Below are 20,000 nucleotides of genomic sequence, written 5' to 3' on the forward strand. Positions count from 1 at the left end.
TAAATGAAAACCTGACTGCCTCTGCCAGAAAGCTTCAAATGGGCCGTGGTTGGATCTTCCAGCAGGACAATGATCCAAAACATCATCAAAATCAACACAAAAATGGTTTACTGACCACAAAATCAAGGACCTGCCATGACCCTCCCAGTCCCCTGACCTGAACCCCATAGAAAACCTGTGGGGTGAACTGAAGAGGAGAGTCCACCAGCGTGGACCTGGAAATGTGAAGGATCTGGAGAGATTCTGTATGGAGGAACGCTCTCAGATCCCTCGCCATGTATTCTCCAACCTCATCAGGCGTTATAGGAGAAGACTCAGAGCTGTTATCATGGCAAAGGGAGCTAGCACAAAGTATTGACTAAAAGGGTGCCAATAATTGTTGCACACCTATATTTAACAAAGATATTATTTTTTGATAAACCGGTATTGTGTTTGCAATTGATTGATATCCATGAGAGCATGGAAGTTTTTTAACAAAAGATCAAAAGTTTAAACAATAAAGACAAATTTTCACAGCCTTCTTTGCTCATATTTACCGAGGGCATGAGTATGAGATGTTCAGCAGTTGATGGTGGGTGTGTGTGTGTGTGTGTGTGTGTGTGTGTGTGTCATACTTGCTGGTCTCAGAGGCGAGTGTTTGCTCCAGGAAAGCGTAAGAAGCCAGAGTAGAGGAAACTATAGCAGAGAGCTCGGTGGTCTTCCTCTGGAACTGAGAGCGCTCGTCCTCTACCTCAGTCAGCTGCTCACGCAGAACCGCCATCTCTGTCGCCAAACACACACACACACACACACACACACACACACACACACACACACACACACACAATTAGAAGATTCACTAACAATTCCTTTAACCCCTCATGGTGACTCTCTTTACACTTTGGAGCTGATCATATGAACAAACAAACAAACAAATAAATAAATAAAGTGTCTCAACTGATGACCTGTCAATCATTTACATATTCAAACTTCAGAACAGAAGTGAGGGAGAAGGAGGGCAGTGAGCGAAGATGAAAGCACCACGCTATTTAAACCTGAAGAAGTCTTCATCATCACCATAGCAACCAGAGCAAAGCAGCAGGGAAGCATTTTCTTCACTTTTATTTATAAAAATCTTTTTTTTAAGTCTCAGTAGACCAATCAGCACACTGCTGCTTGGGAACTACTGACCAATCACAGGTCAGGAGGCGTGACTTGTTCAGACATGATGTTTTTTTCCCTCTGGGTTTAATGATGGACTGATGGTCAGTGTGTGAGGTGTGTACTGCCACCTAGAGCCTGTGGTTAATATCACACGTACATGCACACGCGCATGCGCGAACACACACCTGAACTCATGATGGTTATCTGTGTGTTGAGATCTGCAATCTGCTGATGGGCTTCCTGCAGGCTGGAGTGTGTGTCATATAACTGCTGCTCCATCTGTCTCGCACACACACACACACACACACACAGAGAAAGGGAAAAGTGTCATAATGCAATATTCCTCCACACAGTAACAGATGATTGTAGTGTATACTTTAAGATATCATCACTATACCAGTGTTAGAGGAGTGCTGTATTTCAGTCACTATATAGTGAACAGCACGTGTGATTTGGGACACGCCCACAGTGTACTAACAGTAGTGTTTACGTGGCCTTTATATATTCAACAGGGTGTTTTCATCAGTAAAGGAAAACTTGTTGAGATTAGCACACACACCTATAGTGTAGGACAGTGTGTGTGTGTGTGTGTGTGTGTGTGTGTGTGTGTGAGATACCTGTTGTCGGTCCTCTACAGCCCGGTCTCTCTCCTCCTGGTGTTTCCTGCTCTGCAGAAGAGCTCCTGATGCTTTGTGCTGAAGTTGGTGCAGTAACGGATACGTCCTCTGGAGGAGCTGCTGAGCTTTGTGTAGCTAATAAACACAACAATCAGTACAACACCAGTGTGCAGTGTGTACAAGTGTCAGCATGCAGTGTGTGTGTGTCTCTGTGTGCGTGCGTGTGTGTGTGTGTGTCTCTGTGTGCGCGCGCTGTGCGGATCATACCTCAGCTGACAGGTGTGTGTGATCCTCCAGTGTCTCTCTCAGCAGTGTGTTGGCTTCAGTCACAGAGTCCATGTGCATCCTGCTCAGCTCCACCTGGGTGTGCGCACAGACACACACACACACACACTGTGTTGAGGATTAATGATATAACAGAGGTACAAGAATATAATAGAGTAGTGATGTGTAAACGAGATAGACAGCATGTTTATCTCAGTGTGTGTGTTTTTTCTCACCAGCTGTGGGTAAGTGTGTGTAAGTGCATCTGTCAGTTCCTCATGGGATCCAAGGTTACGCTGGAGATCAGACACTTGTGTGGTGTGAAGGACACGCAACTGCTCCAGCACCCGCAGCACCTACACACACACAAATCTTCAAGCAAAACTATCATCCCTGTATTGTGATGCTCCATTTAACCAGGTGTGTGTGTGTGTGTGCGTGTGTGTGAGAGAGAGAGAGAGAGAGAGAGACAGACCGTGGATTTCTCCTCCAGAGCTTCTTCCTTCTGCTGCTTCATATCATCTCTGTCCTTCACACACACTCTGTTCTTCTGCTCCATCTTCCTCAGCGTGTCCATACAGCGAGCAGAGAGAGCTTTCATCTGCCCCAGCTACACACACACACACACACACACACACACACACACACACTTCAGTCTGCTACAGTCCTGAACACACTGCAGGAGAGGTTTCAGTGAAGAGGGTGAGGCACTTCTGAAAGGCACTGTACTGTAAGTGTCCTATGTAGTGAATAAGACGTGAGTTGGGACACGCCCCCAGCCAGTCAGGTATTCTATAATGTAATAGTATAGAGATGTAAATTCTGAACTCTACACTGTAGAAGTGTGCGAGTGAAGACGTCACGACTCTGCAGTGTATCTCTCTCTGTAGTAGTGTACTAGTGAGGGCTAGTGGAAAGGGAGTAGGGAGCGTCACCTGCTGGGACTGGATTTCCTGATCGTCAGTAACGATGCCTTCGAGCTCCTTCATGCTGCAGAGAACCTCCTCCGTTTCTGATTTAATACTCACCTGCGGATACACACAACATTAGGTTTCAGCAACGTGTTGGTGTGTACGTAGGTGTGTGTGTGTGTGTAGGGGTGTACGTAGGTGTGTGTGTGTGTGTGTAGGGGTGTACGTAGGTGTGTGTGTGTGTGTGTAGGGGTGTACGTAGGTGTGTGTGTGTGTGTGTAGGGGTGTACGTAGGTGTGTGTGTGTGTGTGTAGGGGTGTACGTAGGTGTGTGTGTGTGTGTAGGGGTGTACGTAGGTGTGTGTGTGTGTGTAGGGGTGTACGTAGGTGTGTGTGTGTGTGTAGGGGTGTACGTAGGTGTGTGTGTGTGTGTAGGGGTGTACGTAGGTGTGTGTGTGTGTAGGGGTGTACGTAGGTGTGTGTGTGTGTGTAGGGGTGTACGTAGGTGTGTGTGTGTGTAGGGGTGTACGTAGGTGTGTGTGTGTGTGTGTAGGGGTGTACATAGGTGTGTGTGTGTGTAGGGGTGTACGTAGGTGTGTGTGTGTGTGTAGGGGTGTACGTAGGTGTGTGTGTGTAGGGGTGTACGTAGGTGTGTGTGTGTAGGGGTGTACGTAGGTGTGTGTGTGTGTGTGTACGTAGGTGTGTGTGTGTGTGTAGGGGTGTACGTAGGTGTGTGTGTGTGTGTGTGTAGGGGTGTACGTAGGTGTGTGTGTGTGTGTGTGTAGGGGTGTACGTAGGTGTGTGTGTGTGTGTAGGGGTGTACGTAGGTGTGTGTGTGTAGGGGTGTACGTAGGTGTGTGTGTGTGTGTGTACGTAGGTGTGTGTGTGTGTGTGTACGTAGGTGTGTGTGTGTGTGTGTAGGGGTGTGTGTGTGTGTGTAGGGGTGTACGTAGGTGTGTGTGTGTAGGGGTGTACGTAGGTGTGTGTGTGTGTGTGTACGTAGGTGTGTGTGTGTGTGTGTACGTAGGTGTGTGTGTGTGTGTGTAGGGGTGTGTGTGTGTGTGTAGGGGTGTACGTAGGTGTGTGTGTGTGTGTGTGTAGGGGTGTACGTAGGTGTGTGTGTGTGTGTGTGTAGGGGTGTACGTAGGTGTGTGTGTGTGTGTAGGGGTGTACGTAGGTGTGTGTGTGTGTGTAGGGGTGTACGTAGGTGTGTGTGTGTGTAGGGGTGTACGTAGGTGTGTGTGTGTGTGTGTACGTAGGTGTGTGTGTGTGTGTGTAGGGGTGTACGTAGGTGTGTGTGTGTGTGTGTACGTAGGTGTGTGTGTGTGTGTGTAGGGGTGTGTGTGTGTGTGTAGGGGTGTACGTAGGTGTGTGTGTGTGTGTGTGTAGGGGTGTACGTAGGTGTGTGTGTGTGTAGGGGTGTACGTAGGTGTGTGTGTGTGTAGGGGTGTACGTAGGTGTGTGTGTGTGTAGGGGTGTACGTAGGTGTGTGTGTGTAGGGGTGTACGTAGGTGTGTGTGTGTAGGGGTGTACGTAGGTGTGTGTGTGTAGGGGTGTACGTAGGTGTGTGTGTGTGTGTGTAGGGGTGTACGTAGGTGTGTGTGTGTGTAGGGGTGTACGTAGGTGTGTGTGTGTGTAGGGGTGTACGTAGGTGTGTGTGTGTGTGTGTAGGGGTGTACGTAGGTGTGTGTGTGTAGGGGTGTACGTAGGTGTGTGTGTGTAGGGGTGTACGTAGGTGTGTGTGTGTAGGGGTGTACGTAGGTGTGTGTGTGTAGGGGTGTACGTAGGTGTGTGTGTGTGTGTGTAGGGGTGTACGTAGGTGTGTGTGTGTGTGTGTAGGGGTGTACGTAGGTGTGTGTGTGTGTGTGTAGGGGTGTACGTAGGTGTGTGTGTGTGCGTGTAGGGGTGTACGTAGGTGTGTGTGTGTGTGTGTAGGGGTGTACGTAGGTGTGTGTGTGTAGGGGTGTACGTAGGTGTGTGTGTGTGTGTGTAGGGGTGTACGTAGGTGTGTGTGTGTGTGTAGGGGTGTACGTAGGTGTGTGTGTGTGTGTAGGGGTGTACGTAGGTGTGTGTGTGTGTAGGGGTGTACGTAGGTGTGTGTGTGTGTGTAGGGGTGTACGTAGGTGTGTGTGTGTGTAGGGGTGTACGTAGGTGTGTGTGTGTGTAGGGGTGTACGTAGGTGTGTGTGTGTAGGGGTGTACGTAGGTGTGTGTGTAGGGGTGTATGTGTAGGGGTGAGTTACCAAGGCGTTGCTCATGAGCTGCATGGCCTGGTGTAAGTTGTGAAAAGTTTCCTGGTCGATCTCCAGAGTTCGAATTCTTTCTAGTGCGCTCACATACAGCTCTCTGTACGGCCCCGTCTGAACACACACACACACACACACACACACTTCAGTTTTCAGTCACAACGACAGAAACCCCACAAAGCCGAGATCTCATTTACAGCCAGAATGAAGAACATCAATATCATAGAATATGATATAATCTTTAATATATAAGATGAATATTATGATGTGTAATGATATAGGTCTCGTCGGACCTGGCTGAGCTCGGTGCGCTCCGTCTGGACGTGGCGGTCTCTCAGGCTGGACGGGCTGGGCTCGGTTCTGCCTCTGAGGTTCTGGGTCGACGTGAGCTGCTGAGACAGAACCTCCACCATGATGAGGGTGGAGATCATCTTCTGCTCCAGCTCAGAGCGAGTCAAACACTCCAGATTACTGCGACTCACACTGAACACCAGATAAAACAGAACCAACAGACACGCTGAGGATTAATGAATCAGATGGACGTTTGGTTACTCGGTCATTTGCTTGAGCGAGTCGTTTGTTCAGGTGGGTCGGCAGTACAGCCAGGTGTGTGGCGGATTAGCCATTTGTTTGTTTGTTTGTTTGTGTGGTTCAGTCAGGTGTGTGGTTTTTCTATCAGTTGTTTGCTTGGTCGAGTTGGTCAATCGCTCCGTCATGTGACTCATTTATTCAACTCAGTCAGATGTTTGGCAGATGTTTGGCAGTTTGTGTAAATCAATCATTTGTGTGAGTCAGTCACATTCAGTAGGGCTTAATCGTTTGTTAGCTGTTGGTCAGTCATTCGTTCAAATGGGTGGGAACGTCATATGTTTATGAACGTCGTTCGACTCGGCGAGTTATTTGTTTGTTGATTCGGATGAACGTTTAATTTGTTCAAAACAGTGAGTCATTTGTTTGATGATTCAGATGAACGTTTAAGATGTTCGAGTCAGTAATTCGTTTATTTGTTGATTTGGTCAAATGTTCGAGTCATCTGAATCAGTGAGTCATTTATTTGTTGATTTGGATGGATGTTTCAGTTGTTTGAATCAGTGAGTCATTTGTATGTTGATTCAGATGAACATTTCAGACGTTTGAGTCAGTGAGCCGTTTGTTGTTGATTCGGATGAATGTTTGAGTCACCTGAGCCAGTGAGTCATTTGTTTGTCCATTCAGACGTTTGAGTCAGTGAGTCGTTTGTTTGTTGATTTGGATAAATGTTCGAGTCATCTGAATCAGTGAGTCGTTTATTTGTCGATTTGCGTGAATGGGTCAGTCGCTCATTTGAATGGACGAATTGTTCGTTTGTTGATTCGAGTTAATTGTGACAGTTGTTCGTTTGCACGGTTTAAACGAGGAACAAAACTCTAATGCAGCAACGAACGTGTTCCAGCCAATCATAATTAACCAGTCACGTGCTTTAATTTTGAAAAGACGGGATAAACTTTCTGAATAGCGTTCCTCACTGCCGCGCTCTGGTTTTACTGTTTTACGGTTAAACTCGTGAACACACATGTCCGTTACCTCCAGAGCAGAGAGTCTGTCGAAGTGCAGGCGTCCGAGACGTGGATCTCCTTCCTCTCCTCCATGATGGCGGACGTGTTGGTGCTGCGCTCCTGCTGCGAGGTGGGCGTGGTCCACACACAGGCGCTGTGCTGCTGCACCGGCGTCACGGCTGCCGGGGCGGAGATTTTCCCCGAGGCTGCGATCAGGAGTTCACCCATCTTCCTGAGCTGCTCTTGGAGAGGTTCTTTTCCCACTGCGGAGAAATCCTTCACGACCTTCTCGCTCTGCAGCTCGTGATCGGAGGCGGGTTTCGGAGTTAGCGGTGCGGTAAGTACGGTAGAGTGCAGCTGCGGAGGAGGAATGGGACTTTCTGGAATCCAGAGATGACCGAGTGCTGAATGTTTAGGAGTGGAAGGTTCAGATAGAACGATGTGGCTCCACATTTTCATCTGAGCTTCTAAATCCACGCTTTCAGAACGCAGGAGTTCGAGATCGGCGTGGGTCCACGCGTCAGCATTTTGGCTGATTATGTTGTGGTTCTGCACAGTCTGGGTTTCTGCAGTACCAACATTCTTAGGAATACTATCAACACCAGATTGGGAATGAGACCATATCTCACCATTCTGATCTGAAAACACTTCCTCAACATCACATCTGAGGCGCGTGTTTTCATCCGTGAGCACATTTTCTTCAAGACGAGCGGACGTTTGCTGGTCGAGATCTCGCTGCTGGACAGATTCGACATGGTGTACCTCTGTGGGGTCTGAAGAACTTTCGAGTACCATCATTTCAGGCTTCATACTTTCTGATCCCTCAATCCTCATGGTGCTTTCTGAGCTTTCCAAACCCCCAGGGTTGGAAACGTGCACACTGAGGTGAGCTTCGTTCTCAGAAACCGTCAACTCTGGATCGTGTTTTACAACCGGGCAATAAATACGGTAATCTTGTTCACTAGTGACAAGACTTTCTCCACCATGTTCGCTTAACTCGCTGTTAGGTGAGGACTTGGCCTGATCGTCGCTGTTTAAACCCTTCATGAGCATGGACATGTCCACCATTCTGTATGTGTTCTCGAGCTCCACTTCGGCTCCTGAGAAGCGAAACGTGACGTCATCTCGTCTCTCTGCTGCAGTGGAGCCGTTTAGAGCGTTATAAGAGTCGTTTGTGGTAATGACTCCTTCCGGAGTGTTAGCATCTAACACGGTGGAACGCACGGAAGAATCGTTTACTCGTACAGGAAAAGAATCTGTTAAGTCGTTACAGTACGGGTGGTCACAATGGAGGCTGGGAAGCTCGGTGTGCTCATCACAGGTCTCACTTTGGAGATTCTGCACTTCTGAATCTTTAGTGACGAGTGATTCATCCTGGGCGAGTGATTCATTTTTCACAAGTGATTCTTCTGCAATTTCAACTTCTCCTCCAGGACAGGTGAAGGATTTAAAGGTGACGTCTGGTGTATTTTTGGAGATGGATGGAATTACAGAAACATCATCATCATCACCACCACCATCATTCTCCTCCATTTTCCCAGATCTCAGCTCAGACGTTTGAGTATTACTATACACATGATCAAAATGGTGGCCAGGAAGCTCGGTGTGTTCATCAAAGAGCTCACTTTCCAGATTCTGTGAATCTTCTGAATCGTTAGCATTGAGTGATTCATTCTTCATGAGTGGTTCACACTGCAGAAGTGATTCTTCTGCAATTTCAACTTCTCCTCCAGGACAGGTGAAGGATTTAAAGGTGACGTCTGGTGCATTTTTGGAGATGGATGGAATTACAGAAACATCATCATCACCACCACCATCATTCTCCTCCATTTTCCCAGATCTCAGCTCAGACGTTTGAGTATTACTATACACATGATCAAAATGGCGGCTGGGAAGCCCTGTGTGTTCTTCAGAGACCTCGTCTTCAAAACTCTGAGTTAGATTATCCAAATCTGGCTCTCGAGCGACAATCGAGTCATCGTGTACGACCGATTCATCGCCCGAGATCTCGACTTCTCCTCCGGGACAGGTGAAGGATTTGAAGGTGACGTCTGTAGAGTTCGTGTGACTCGGAGTCTGATCTCCAGAGGGTTTTTGGTCCTCCTGCTTCCTGTCGGTGGTGTGTCTGCAGTACGGATGATCCTCACGTTCGCCCTCGGCGTTCTCGTACGTCAGGGTGGTGTTATTAAGAGTGCGCGGAGAGTCGTGAGCGATTAGAACGGACTCGTCGCAGAGATCGGATCTGTCCGAGATCTCCACCTCTCCCCCTGCGCATGTGAAGGATGTAAACGTGATGCTTGTTCCAGGTGTGTTTTCAGAGAGATTTTCCTTCTGTTTGGTGAATGTTTAAAAAATAAATAAATGAGATTTACAATACAATCAGAGCAGAGTACGAGCCTACTGAGGTATGATTAGTATCGTGATATTGATATAATATCATCATCAGCCCATCAGGGGATGGCTGTGGTTTCATTTCTGCTAAATAAGTAAATACGATGACGGACTGATGATTAAGACAGACCGGTGGTGTGTTACCTGATCAGACTGCACCTCACACACTTTAACACTGGACGACGTCTGCTGCTGCGCTGATCTCTCATTCTGTACATCACGCAGTGGAGCTCGCTCACACCTCACTGTGTGCTGCACACACACACACACACACACACTTTAGCATCAAGTCTCCAGCATTACACTGCTGTTTTAATGTCACTGTGTGAGTTCACAGCAATGATGATGTACTCACAGGGGCTCTGATACTCGACATCACTCCGTCTGTAACGTAAACAGAGAGAGAGATTTTAATCAATACATGATTATAAAGTATATGTCTAACTTTATTATTATTATTATTATTAAAATCTTGTCCCCATTAAGAAGCAGTAATTCTTCATATTATGCGTCACTCAGTCTGATTGTTATGACGCTCAGGTGTGTGATATGGTGTTTAACCTGTAAGATCTTCTCCTGCACCATGATTAATATTCATACAACAAGAAATAAACCAGAACACACACAAACAAACAAACATTACCCCCACCATTTTAATGTGTTACAGATGAATCCAACTTGTGGAAAATGTTTTACAAAATGTTTTATCATTTTAATTATGAAAACCCTTATTTACAATTTAATTCTAAAAATAAATAAATAAATACATACATAAATGATTCCGTATGTTTGTCCAGTCATTTTTCAATCAGACTTTCCACTTAATTACACATTCAGTTGAATAATTAAGTGCAACAGTTATTTATTTAGTCATCAAATCATACACAACTTACATTTCATAATAAGAACTTAAAGATGAACTCTAAAAACCTACGGAACTGAACTGAAACTGACATTACAGCGCTTTACATCCCAAACCGCCTGTCACCGGGTAAAAAGTGCACTAGAAACAGAGCATAAAGCCACTATTTCATCCCCTAAGTAGTGCACAGATATAGGGAGTACGCGCTCATTCGGGATTCAGCCGCGTACCCGAGCGCTAACTCGCTAGCATTAGCGTCACGGAGTGTCAAACTACTAAACAAAAAACCCACACACTTCGATTTTAAACTCTGCTTATGTTAATCCTTTACTCACAGGTCCGTACATTTAAACCGCGACTAAAATTATAACATTCTATCATTCGTACCTTCTTACCTTGTAATAACAATAATAACTAGATGCTGTCGTTTGTTTTTAACCGCCGTTCGGTTCAAAAATTTTGACGCGCGATGACGCCATCGGCACGCGACCGCCTTGTGCTATAACGTTTCAAACGTGCACCAAGAAGAGTGACACGGTCTCACTTATCGCCAACTAGCGGTTACTAACTGTTACTACAAGCTTTATTTACTCTCACGGTTAACATTCTGTATACACGTATTTACATATTTAATAAAAAAATTTTAAACACACATTGTTAATACTTATTACAATTATTTAAAAAATATTCTGTAAAATTCTAGATGATGTTTATTACTTTTCCTTTTTTTAATTATTAACATTCCCGTGATAAAAAATGCATATTTGTGAACCTTCACAAATAAATAAAGGCAACGAATATTTGTACCATTAAAGATAAATATAAATGAATCTAACGCAGATGAATAAAAACAGAATATTTTATTTTATTTAACACACACAGCAAGAACTTTGGCCTCCTTAATGATCAAAGAAAACAGAATGATTTTTAATATGATTTGAGCAATGAGCTGAAACACACACACACACACACACACACACACACACACACACACACACTTACAGGATGTTATACTGATGATTACATTGTTTATATTTGAATTTACATCTGAGAGGAGGAGACAGAGGAAGGATCGCTCGGACCCTGAGCTTCTCCGTCTGGGTTCATCGCAGGCTGAACGCGCAACACTTCGGCGAATCCGTCCCCGAACCAGCAGGTGATGTGAGCCGTGTCCAGACTGAAGAAGAAAAGGCGATCACTGCAGTGGTTTCTCCGGTACACTGATCTCGGATCAGCTGATAAAACTCCCCGGATGGCGGCAGCTGCTTCCTCTGGACCGTTTAAAAACTGGAACTTCGGCCTTCCCGTGTCTGAGTAAACACACAACAGCACACGAGAGGATTTCACATTCACTCCAAGATTTACAGGCTCCTCCGAAACTACTGGAACAGCGAAGCCAGTTGTACTGTTACTGCTACACACTGAAGACACTTGGGTTTGAGATCAAAAGATGAATCTGAGACGATAGATCAGAATTTCAGCTTCATTTCCTCATATTTACATCCAGACGTGTTAAACTTACAACATGCCACCTTTTGTTTGAACCCGCCCATTTTTCAAGTGATCAGAAATACTGGAACACGTGACTGACAGGTTTCACAGATGTGTCCCGTTAGATTATCTCAAACAATTAATAGCTCTGAACATCTGCTCTTGGTTTGAGTCCTGGGTTTGACCTGTGAAGACTGCACCTGTTGTTAAAAAGGATAAACCAGCATGACGATCACAGAGCTGTCTCTGGGAGAAAAGCAAGCAATTCTGAGTCTGAGAAAAGAGGGAAACTCAATCGGAGCCCAAAATAAACAACGGCTGAAAGAAACTGCGCTACAAACATGTAAACATGTAAACATGAGGAAATGAAAGCTGGAATTCCACCACATACCGATGCGATACTATAAACTAACGTCTCTGATGATTCGAAAATAAAAAACACAAAGCAACACTAACATAACTTTCTTTTATAACTAAAGTAAAGAAGTGAGCCAGTTAAAAACGGAACAAATAAATAACATATATACGGAGCTAATGTTTATGGAAATTACAGTGTATATGGAGTCTCGTTAAGCGTCTTAAAATAAATGTTCGTTTAAAAACCACATTAGATTCACGCTGATGTTTTGTTTGCAAGAACTTGAACGGTGCTACATAAAATATAATAACAGTTATTATTATTATTATTATTATTAGATGTAGGTGGTGTGTGAGACCTGAGCAGGTAGGAGGCAGGAAGTCGGCGAGTTGTCTCTCTGCAGTCGGAGTGAATCTCACACTCAGAGTGTGTACTGGAGGTTTTCTGATCCAGGAAGCGACGCATGCCGCCTCCTCCTCCTCCTCCTCCACGTGTTTATCTTCAGCCCTGCTCTGTGAACATGGCGCCCCCTGCAGGAGGAACTCTCTCACCTTCTCCAGCACACCACTAACATCACGTCCCGCTGAAAACGCTGCAGCTTCACCGAGCTTCTCTTCAGCTTCCAGGCGAGAGGACGAGACGCACGAGTTCTCCAATCCCTCCGGTTCTGCGGGTTCCATTTCCTCCAGGACGTCAGGTGCATCCGAGTGCACTTCCTGTTGGTACTGCGGCTCTGCGGTCAGCGTGGCGCGTGTGACGGGAGAGTCGTACTCAGGAATATACGGTTTAATATCGAGCACAGGAGTGCCGGAGATCAGATCCACACCTGACAGGTGCAGAACATCACCTGGAAGACAGCAGAGTACAGACATGAGGGGAGTGGTGGGGGCGTGGCCTATATATATATATCAGTCTCAGTAAATCAGACGTGCCCTTTGACCTCTGTATCTGTCACTCAGAGAAATAGGCGTGGCCTGTGTGCTGAGTGATTGTACTGAACTGTACTGTGTGATGTCTCAGACTGCCTTTATTTATCTCCAAGTAATGAAGTACAAAATAAAACTGCTATTAACAAAGAGCGTCATTTTAACAGTTAACAACAGCGTGTCCTGACATCTGTGCAGCGTGTCCTGACCTGTGATAGAGTCCAGTTTAGCAAGCGTGAGGCCGATGGCGTTGGGTCGGTGAGGGCTGCGTGTGGAATAAACTCCCACCTTCTCTCCATTCAGACGAGGAGGCTTCACTTTAGCTTTATAGCTCATGTGTCCGTTCTTATGGAAGAGAAAGATGAGCCTGAGAGGAGGGAAAAAAACAAGTGCAGGAGGAAAAGAAGAGATTAAAGAGCGTGATGTTCTCCTGTAGCGTAGCCTCTATAGAATTTATAACAACACAACTTTCACGTTACAAAAACACTAAGCTGCCTTCCCTTCATCAGCGTTGATCTTTATCTTTATTATAATCATATTTATTTCTATTTATTTCTATTCAATATAAAACATCAGTCCGGACCGTTATCTAAATTAATCCTAAACTGGATCTTAAACTGATTACTCGACCGACCTGAAACCTGAACTGAATCTTCAACTGATTCCTGAGTCATATTATTAATTAGATCCCGGATTCCCGAATTGACGCGTTAAGCGATTCCCAAATGAATCCTAAATTGATTCCTAAACTGAATCCTGAATTTCAAAACATTTCTATTTGGGTCATTAAACATGGCTTGACTGGTAAACACACACACACACACACACACACACACACAGACCAGATGTGGGAGTAGAGGTGCAGGCCGGTGAGAGCGTGTTCAGGGTTGTTAAACACAGAGGACTGGATTTTGAGACGAGCGCGAGACGAGCTGCAGACGGTCGGCTGTCTCGGCGTGCCGTTCTTCTCAGCGAAACAGGATGTGATGAAGCCGATGGGGACGGTGCGGATATGACCTGAGAAAAGAGGAAAAGAACGTTAACAAACTGTGAATAGTAAAACTAACTGAAGAGCTAGCAAGCAGTAGGTTAGAGTAACAAGTTCCTCGGATTCACGAATCAACGCCTGGATTCCAGAACTGTGTGTATACACTCGACATGCGTTAACACACTTACACTGATTCAGGGGACGCGGCAGACACGAGATCACCCATATTCACCCCTGAGACAGAGATGGTGTCCTACTCCCTATTCCCCACTGCAATAGTCACGTGCTGCCACCTAGTGGCCATGTCCTGATCTACAGCTATCATGATTACAGTAATGCAGGAAATATGACCAGGTCATTACTGTATCAGGTTTAACTGCATCACTGTGGGTGTGTGTGTGTGTGTGTTTCTGTACTTTGTATAAATACAGTAAAACCCCCGTATCTGCTGTTTCATATACTTCACTGTCACTAAACTATGGGCTGAAAAAAGTTTCAATAGAAAATTCCAGAAAAATTCATCATTTAAACTGGGCGCTGTTCTGAGTAACATCACGAAATCTTGTGTGGTCACGCTCGGGCCGTTATCGAGAAGAACGAAGATGAAGAAGGGCGAGTACAATACAATAAATATTTTAGTGAGAGAGAGAGAGAGAGAGAGAGAGAGAGAGAGAGAGAGAGAGAGAGAGAGAGAGCGCATTCACATAACTTTTATTATTATAATTGTTCTATTTTATAATTAGTTATTGTTGTTAACGTCTTATTGTGCCTAATTTATAAATGAAACGTTATCATACGGTAGGTACAGTACAGAGCAGTGGTTCTCAAACTTTTCCACCCCTCTGTGACCCCCAGAGTTGTTTCTCCACGCTAGGCTCTTCTGTATGAACTTTCTCAGAGACTACGTCCTCTATCTAAAAACGTATCCATTGTAAATAGTCTTTATGTTTTATCAGCGTGTGGCTAACACTACACTAGTATATCAACGGATATCTCTGTTTGGTGTGTGTCTTTAGTGTGCTGTGTATAATTTATATCATTTATTAATATTTCTCATTTTTATGTACATCATAGTTCACAAGTTGACGATCCCGACTGACATATGGGTCAAATTCATGAAATAAATAGTGTTCTAGAATGTCTATGCGGCCCCCCAGTTTGAGAACCACTGGGACATAGTGTTCGCTGCTATCTGCAGTTTCAGGTATCCGCTGGGGGGCTTGGAACCTCTCCCCCATGGATACGGGGTCCTACTGTCTTTAGTGAATGGAGTTTTTTTCGAGAAAGAGAAAATACCACATTGCAGACCTGAAATACAACTGAAAACATGTAAGAGCAGATTTAACAGACCAGCAAACAAACTCCTGTCCACCTTCAACCTCCCAAATCCCAGAACTTTCTCCCTTCGTTACACCTGTGATGTGAGACTCAATGACGATTCACTACCTTTGAACGACTCTTCTAAAGTGAATCCATTTAATAGAACAAAGAAAGACTCCCACACTCTCACCTGCTTCTCAGAAAACTAACTAAACTACATAAAACCTGCTGGAAATTTCCACCTGTCGTCTCGGGTGGTGTGACACTAACTAGATACGGAGATGTAACCATGGCGACGACTTCTGTCCATCAGTGAGCACAACTGGACTGCTATTCAGAACAGCTGTCTCACATCTGTAAACATGTTCCTCAGTCACAGAGGCAGTTCTGGTGAAGAACAGAATGATGGGATTGTTTTCGCTGAAAGACAACGAAATGTAATAATCTCAGTGTATTGTGTAAACCTCTCTCTAATGACAGCTCCGTCCCCGCTGCATTCTGAGAGGAGGAGGATGACAACGATGAGGAGGAGGAGGAGGAGGACGATGACGGACTCTTCGTCTGCTTTTTATCCAGAACATCCTTCAGTGTGGAGTGCAGAGATGCCACGTGTTTCCTGTGGGCTCGAACCGAACTCTCCACATGCTGCCTAAAAACATAACACACATCAGAGATTCTCCCATCATGCATCACTGTTCATGTCTCATGATTACAGTTCTAGACCGTGATAATATCTGCGGGGGGGGGGGGGGTGTCAATACTTTGTTCATCGCCGCAGATGGACTACAGTTTGTAATTAAACACCTCCATAGTGACCTGTGTGGTGGGTGGAGCTTATATGAGTGAGCAGTTATGCTTTTGACACATACCTGAGGTTCTTGATCTCTTTTCTCATGACTGAAACTTGCTGTTTTAGCCATCGCACATGTTCTGAACAGCTGCACGTCCCTGCTGACATTTTATACCAAATTTAATTCAAATAACTTACGGATAAAGACACAGATTTGAACTACAGCAACGTTTTAATTCTGTAAACCTAAAATGAATCTCTAATTAACACTGTGTTTGGATTCAGTAGATTTCCGTCAGCAAACGTGTTGTTTGTACACTTCCGCATTCTGATCAAGCCCCGCCCTCCTGCTCTAGGATTGGATAGTAAGTATTCCGCCTCGTACGTTAGGATTGGTTTGTTGTATCCCGCCCACTGAACTATGATTGGCTAATACTTTCCCGCCTTCTGTGCTACGTTTGGTTAGTTCATATTCAAATTCCGTCCACCGATTGGAGAGCGCTAAACCGATTAGCCAATCACAACGCAAGGAGGCGGGAGTTCTCTGGAAGATACGAACGGACAAGCGATGGCTAACGTTTAGTTCCCCGTGTCAATCATTTATGGTGTTTAAACATTATTTATTGTTGAAATAAATACCTAAAACAAAACAGTTGTTTAAAAAAATAAACAACGACGCGCTAGTCATCGGATGTCCGTTCGCTTTCAGATAATTCCCGCCTTCTGCGCGAGACTCGGCTAATTCATATTCAAACTCAGTCCGCTGATTGGAGAGTTTCGATCCAACTAGCCAATCACCGCACAGGAGGCGGGATTTAACGTAAAAAAAGTCTGACGGACAACTGATAGTTAATACTTAGCCCTTTAGCTTTTTTATATAACTGTTTTTGTTTGTTTATTTAACAATACAGCATGTATAAATATCACAAATATTGAATATTAAAACAGTATTTATTAATCTATTATATTTTACCACCAGTGGGCACCATATTCGTGGATTTCTTTAAATGATTTGTTGTTAATAAACATTCAGAACAACAGAAGTACAAATTCACTGTTTCTCTTTTATTTAAAATTATTCATTTTGCATTAAAAAAAAAAACAAGTCTTCAGGCTCAATAAAACGACATCACAATGTAATAGGCACATTAATAAATATACATTTGTTCCTGATTCAAATTACACGTAGGCTGCAAACCCTTTGATGAGTTATTGGTCCTTGTTTTGGTCTAATTTCTCATATACACACTTGAAATTAAAAAAAGGAAAAGTTAACCAGAGAAATACAATGTGATTGTGATAATGATAGATATCTGGGATTGTTAGATAAGGTTTCCGGGTAGAGAGTCAGGCTGCGGCGATGTTAACACTGTATCAGAGAAGACTTTGTTCTGTTCAGCGACGGCAATGGCTGATGGTTCTTCAGCACCATCTGCAACGAGACAATGTGCATGGTTTTGGTATAAAGAATTGGGATGAATATAATGTAAAGCAACTGTTAATTGTTAAGTGTACTAAAGGTCCACAGAAACATTTATGTTTCTTCACAGACACACTGATCTGACTGAAGATGTCCAGTCCAACCACAGAGCTGAACTTCTCAGGGTTAAAACCTATCAACCTGGCTTGAACACATTTAATAATCATCTACAGCGTAGTGGTTTTATAAGAACAGCTGCTGTTTAAGACCTTGATCGAGTACAAGTTTATCTTGAGGCACTGCTTTGTCCTCTTCCTCATCACTGCCGAGGTCTTCAATCAGAACCTCTTGAAGTAGAGGTTCACTGCTGGGCTTCATCTCTGGAGCAGGAAGAGGGATAGGGACAGAAACTGCAGCAGAAATCTGAGGAAGATCCAGAGCAGGAGCTGACACCTGGGCAGGGATTGAGGCAGAATCCAGAGTGGAAACGGGGTCAGAATGTGGAGCGGTAACCATCTCCTCTGCTTGGCTGGGTGTCTCTATTTCACCCGCATCTTGAACTTCTGTCGTTTCAGGCTGTTGTTCCTTCACAGGGACGTTCTTTCTTGGTCTGCCTTTCTTCTTTGGAACATTGTTTGTCTCTCTCTTCGCTCGCTTACTGCTCTGAGCTCTGCAGGATTTCCAGAAAAAAAAAGAGATCTTATTGGATTTTTACTTGACTAAAACATGAAGTCTTCATGCTGTGCACAATATGCAGAGTAAAGCTCTTACAGTTGGGTGCAGAAAGTGAAATATTTTATTTTATAAGTTATCAGACACTATTACAATATTCCGCTTATACTCTCAGCCAATCAAAACACACTGTACTGCTAATCAGCCAATGAGAATACACCATACCGCTCTCAGGATTTCTGGACTTGACAGCAGTGTTTATGTAAAATAATGCACATTTGTCAAATCTGCTTTAAAAAAAAAAAACTGTAAAAGTTTATACTTTCCTGTCACACCAATTTCCATAATTTCCATACCAATTTTCCACACACACCTGTGCTAATCATGTGACTTTATTTCAAAGAGCAGTTGAAATGAAAATAAAATCTCAGAGACGTGTTCAGTGTGTGCGCTGGTGCAACGATGTTAATGAACCCACACTGCACAGGCAATTTACCCATAAACCCACTGGTTAGTTGCTCGCTCTTCCGCTTCGGCTTTCCTCTTCCTCAGCAGATCTCGATCCCGGAGCCGCCGTCCAGTCCCTCCTGGAAAAATATCCCACATTCCTTTGTTTTGCTGATGGATCATGGTACCCGAGTCACAGCAGGTTGTTACAGGTAAAATATTCTAATGAATTCAATGTTAGCAAAGAAAAGTCGCTAGGAAACAGATCTCTAGCATGATGAGCTAATTAGCAGTTAGCATTTAAAATTATGTAGCACTCTACATTAAGAGGGCTAGGCTATCTATCAAGTCTAGCAAGGTCTTGCATTTGGGACGAAGCCCTAAAATGGCTGACATTCTAATAATAAGTGCGTTAAATAGGTGTGAAATGTAGCTTTTGGTAAGGAGCATGAAGATTGCGCTCATGGTCAGTCAGAGCAGGTTGCAGAACTTATACAACAATAATTAAACATTTGAATGTTTTTGTGTGAAAGTGTGTTTGGAGCTGATTCTATTACTGGAAGGACTGCAGTTATTAAACGTTTACAGAACACAAACACCAGGAACTCTTTCACAACGTCAAACAGAAATGACAGCAACACGGTCGTTTATTGCCGCTAATGAAAAATAAACCAACAGTAAGATTCTGAAAATCAGACTTTACTGATGTGCTGCACTGAGTTCACGTTTAAACACACAAGAAGAAGCTGGTCATTAAACTGAAACTCGTACCTTGGTCTTCATCATGGACTTTCACTTCGGCGCGAACGTTCTCCTGCAGCGTCTCCTCCATTTTGTCGCTCGATCAAACGCATAAAGTGCAAGTGGAAGACGGGTGCGTGAAGAAAAGCGCTGTGGCTCCTGCCCTCTGAGAGAAGAGTTATCAGGCTAAACATTAACGCTGAGCTGGGTGAGTTCGTGCAACGCTGCTCTTATCTTATTTGCAAAGGAGGAGCACTTGGCACAGAATTCAGAAAAAAAGCGGGTCATGCTGTTGGCATTGATGGTAATGAAATGGTGTGTGTGTGTGTGTGTGTGTGTGTGTGTGTGTGTGTGTGTGAAAAACGGAATTCCCTGTAACTAATCCTTTGTTTTTCACGCGTCTTTATTTAACAGTGTTGGTAATAACAGACGGGAGCTGAAGGTGTGACGATATAACTCATTACATAAACAGTAGTAGAATTGTTAACATTACTCTGTGTGAGAAATAAAAGACTTCAGGATGTGCAGTTATAGGAAATGAATCAACGCCGTGATGGTATGATGCGGGTCTGTGAACATATATGCATCGTCAGAGTACGCTGCTCGGAGTTATAACTCAAAATTACACAAAAGAGCAGCCTTCTTTTTTTCCACAATGAAAACAGCAGATGAGTTGATCCACAGGTGAATCTGGAATAACTGACAGTTTTAAACTCTCCAATAATAACTGCACCCCCCAAGTCCTCCCCCGGAAGCCCCCTTCCCCGTCTTGTCTCAATTTTCCCGCTTTGAGAGATGCACCGATGCAGCGTCTTTGCTTTCTGCCCCGGTGAATGGAGAAGGTTTTGAGTTTGTTAATGTGAAATAAAATCTATAAAAT

At 44.3% G+C, this 20,000-nt stretch overlaps 3 protein-coding genes across 4 annotated transcripts in view; all 3 read right to left on the reverse strand.

Moving 5' to 3' along the window:
• The window catches only part of spag5 (sperm associated antigen 5), a 17,714-nt gene extending 7,823 nt beyond the window's left edge, over positions 1-9,891 (reverse strand). Inside the window, exons 1-13 of the mRNA XM_053622195.1 lie at positions 9,877-9,891; positions 9,461-9,489; positions 9,250-9,357; positions 6,743-9,045; positions 5,473-5,662; positions 5,177-5,293; positions 2,960-3,052; positions 2,500-2,634; positions 2,261-2,380; positions 2,028-2,120; positions 1,761-1,895; positions 1,329-1,422; positions 615-762 (exon numbers count right to left, since the gene is read on the reverse strand). Of these exons, the coding sequence (XP_053478170.1) occupies positions 615-762; positions 1,329-1,422; positions 1,761-1,895; positions 2,028-2,120; positions 2,261-2,380; positions 2,500-2,634; positions 2,960-3,052; positions 5,177-5,293; positions 5,473-5,662; positions 6,743-9,045; positions 9,250-9,357; positions 9,461-9,481 (3,557 nt within the window). The 5' untranslated portion in view covers positions 9,482-9,489; positions 9,877-9,891. The remainder of the gene's footprint in view (positions 1-614; positions 763-1,328; positions 1,423-1,760; positions 1,896-2,027; positions 2,121-2,260; positions 2,381-2,499; positions 2,635-2,959; positions 3,053-5,176; positions 5,294-5,472; positions 5,663-6,742; positions 9,046-9,249; positions 9,358-9,460; positions 9,490-9,876) is intronic.
• A 917-nt stretch (positions 9,892-10,808) lies between these two features.
• On the reverse strand, positions 10,809-16,614 carry trmo (tRNA methyltransferase O). The gene is made up of 6 exons (XM_053622226.1): positions 15,920-16,614; positions 15,515-15,699; positions 13,585-13,759; positions 12,952-13,109; positions 12,175-12,663; positions 10,809-11,277 (listed from the first exon to the last, which is right to left on the reverse strand). The coding sequence occupies exons 1-6, from the start codon at positions 16,006-16,008 to the stop codon at positions 11,009-11,011; spliced, it is 1,365 nt and encodes a 454-aa protein (XP_053478201.1). The 5' UTR covers positions 16,009-16,614; the 3' UTR covers positions 10,809-11,008.
• Positions 16,615-16,884: 270 nt separating this feature from the next.
• Positions 16,885-20,000, reverse strand: part of hemgn (hemogen) — a 4,436-nt gene continuing 1,320 nt past the window's right edge. Inside the window, exons 2-5 of one of the 2 annotated variants that reach the window (XM_053622240.1) lie at positions 19,151-19,286; positions 18,429-18,519; positions 17,530-17,930; positions 16,885-17,272 (exon numbers count right to left, since the gene is read on the reverse strand). In XM_053622240.1, coding sequence (XP_053478215.1) covers positions 17,163-17,272; positions 17,530-17,930; positions 18,429-18,519; positions 19,151-19,211 — 663 coding nt within the window. In that variant the 5' untranslated portion in view covers positions 19,212-19,286 and the 3' untranslated portion in view covers positions 16,885-17,162. Of the gene's footprint in view, positions 17,273-17,529; positions 17,931-18,428; positions 18,520-19,150; positions 19,405-20,000 lie in introns of those variants that run through there. The other variant, XM_053622241.1, reaches the window with a different exon arrangement.

This window comes from Ictalurus furcatus, chromosome 3 (assembly GCF_023375685.1).
Source record: "Ictalurus furcatus strain D&B chromosome 3, Billie_1.0, whole genome shotgun sequence".
NCBI classification, from domain to species: domain Eukaryota; kingdom Metazoa; phylum Chordata; class Actinopteri; order Siluriformes; family Ictaluridae; genus Ictalurus; species Ictalurus furcatus.

Coding starts and splice junctions, on each gene's coding strand:
- trmo (XM_053622226.1), bottom strand. CDS start 16,008: ATGTCAGCAGGGACGTGCAGCTGTTCAGAACATGTGCGATGGCTAAAA. Junction 15,700..15,919: donor AAAGAGATCAAGAACCTCAG/GTATGTGTCAAA, acceptor TTATGTTTTTAG/GCAGCATGTGGAGAGTTCGG. Junction 13,110..13,584: donor CACCTCTACTCCCACATCTG/GTCTGTGTGTGT, acceptor CCCTCCTCTCAG/GCTCATCTTTCTCTTCCATA.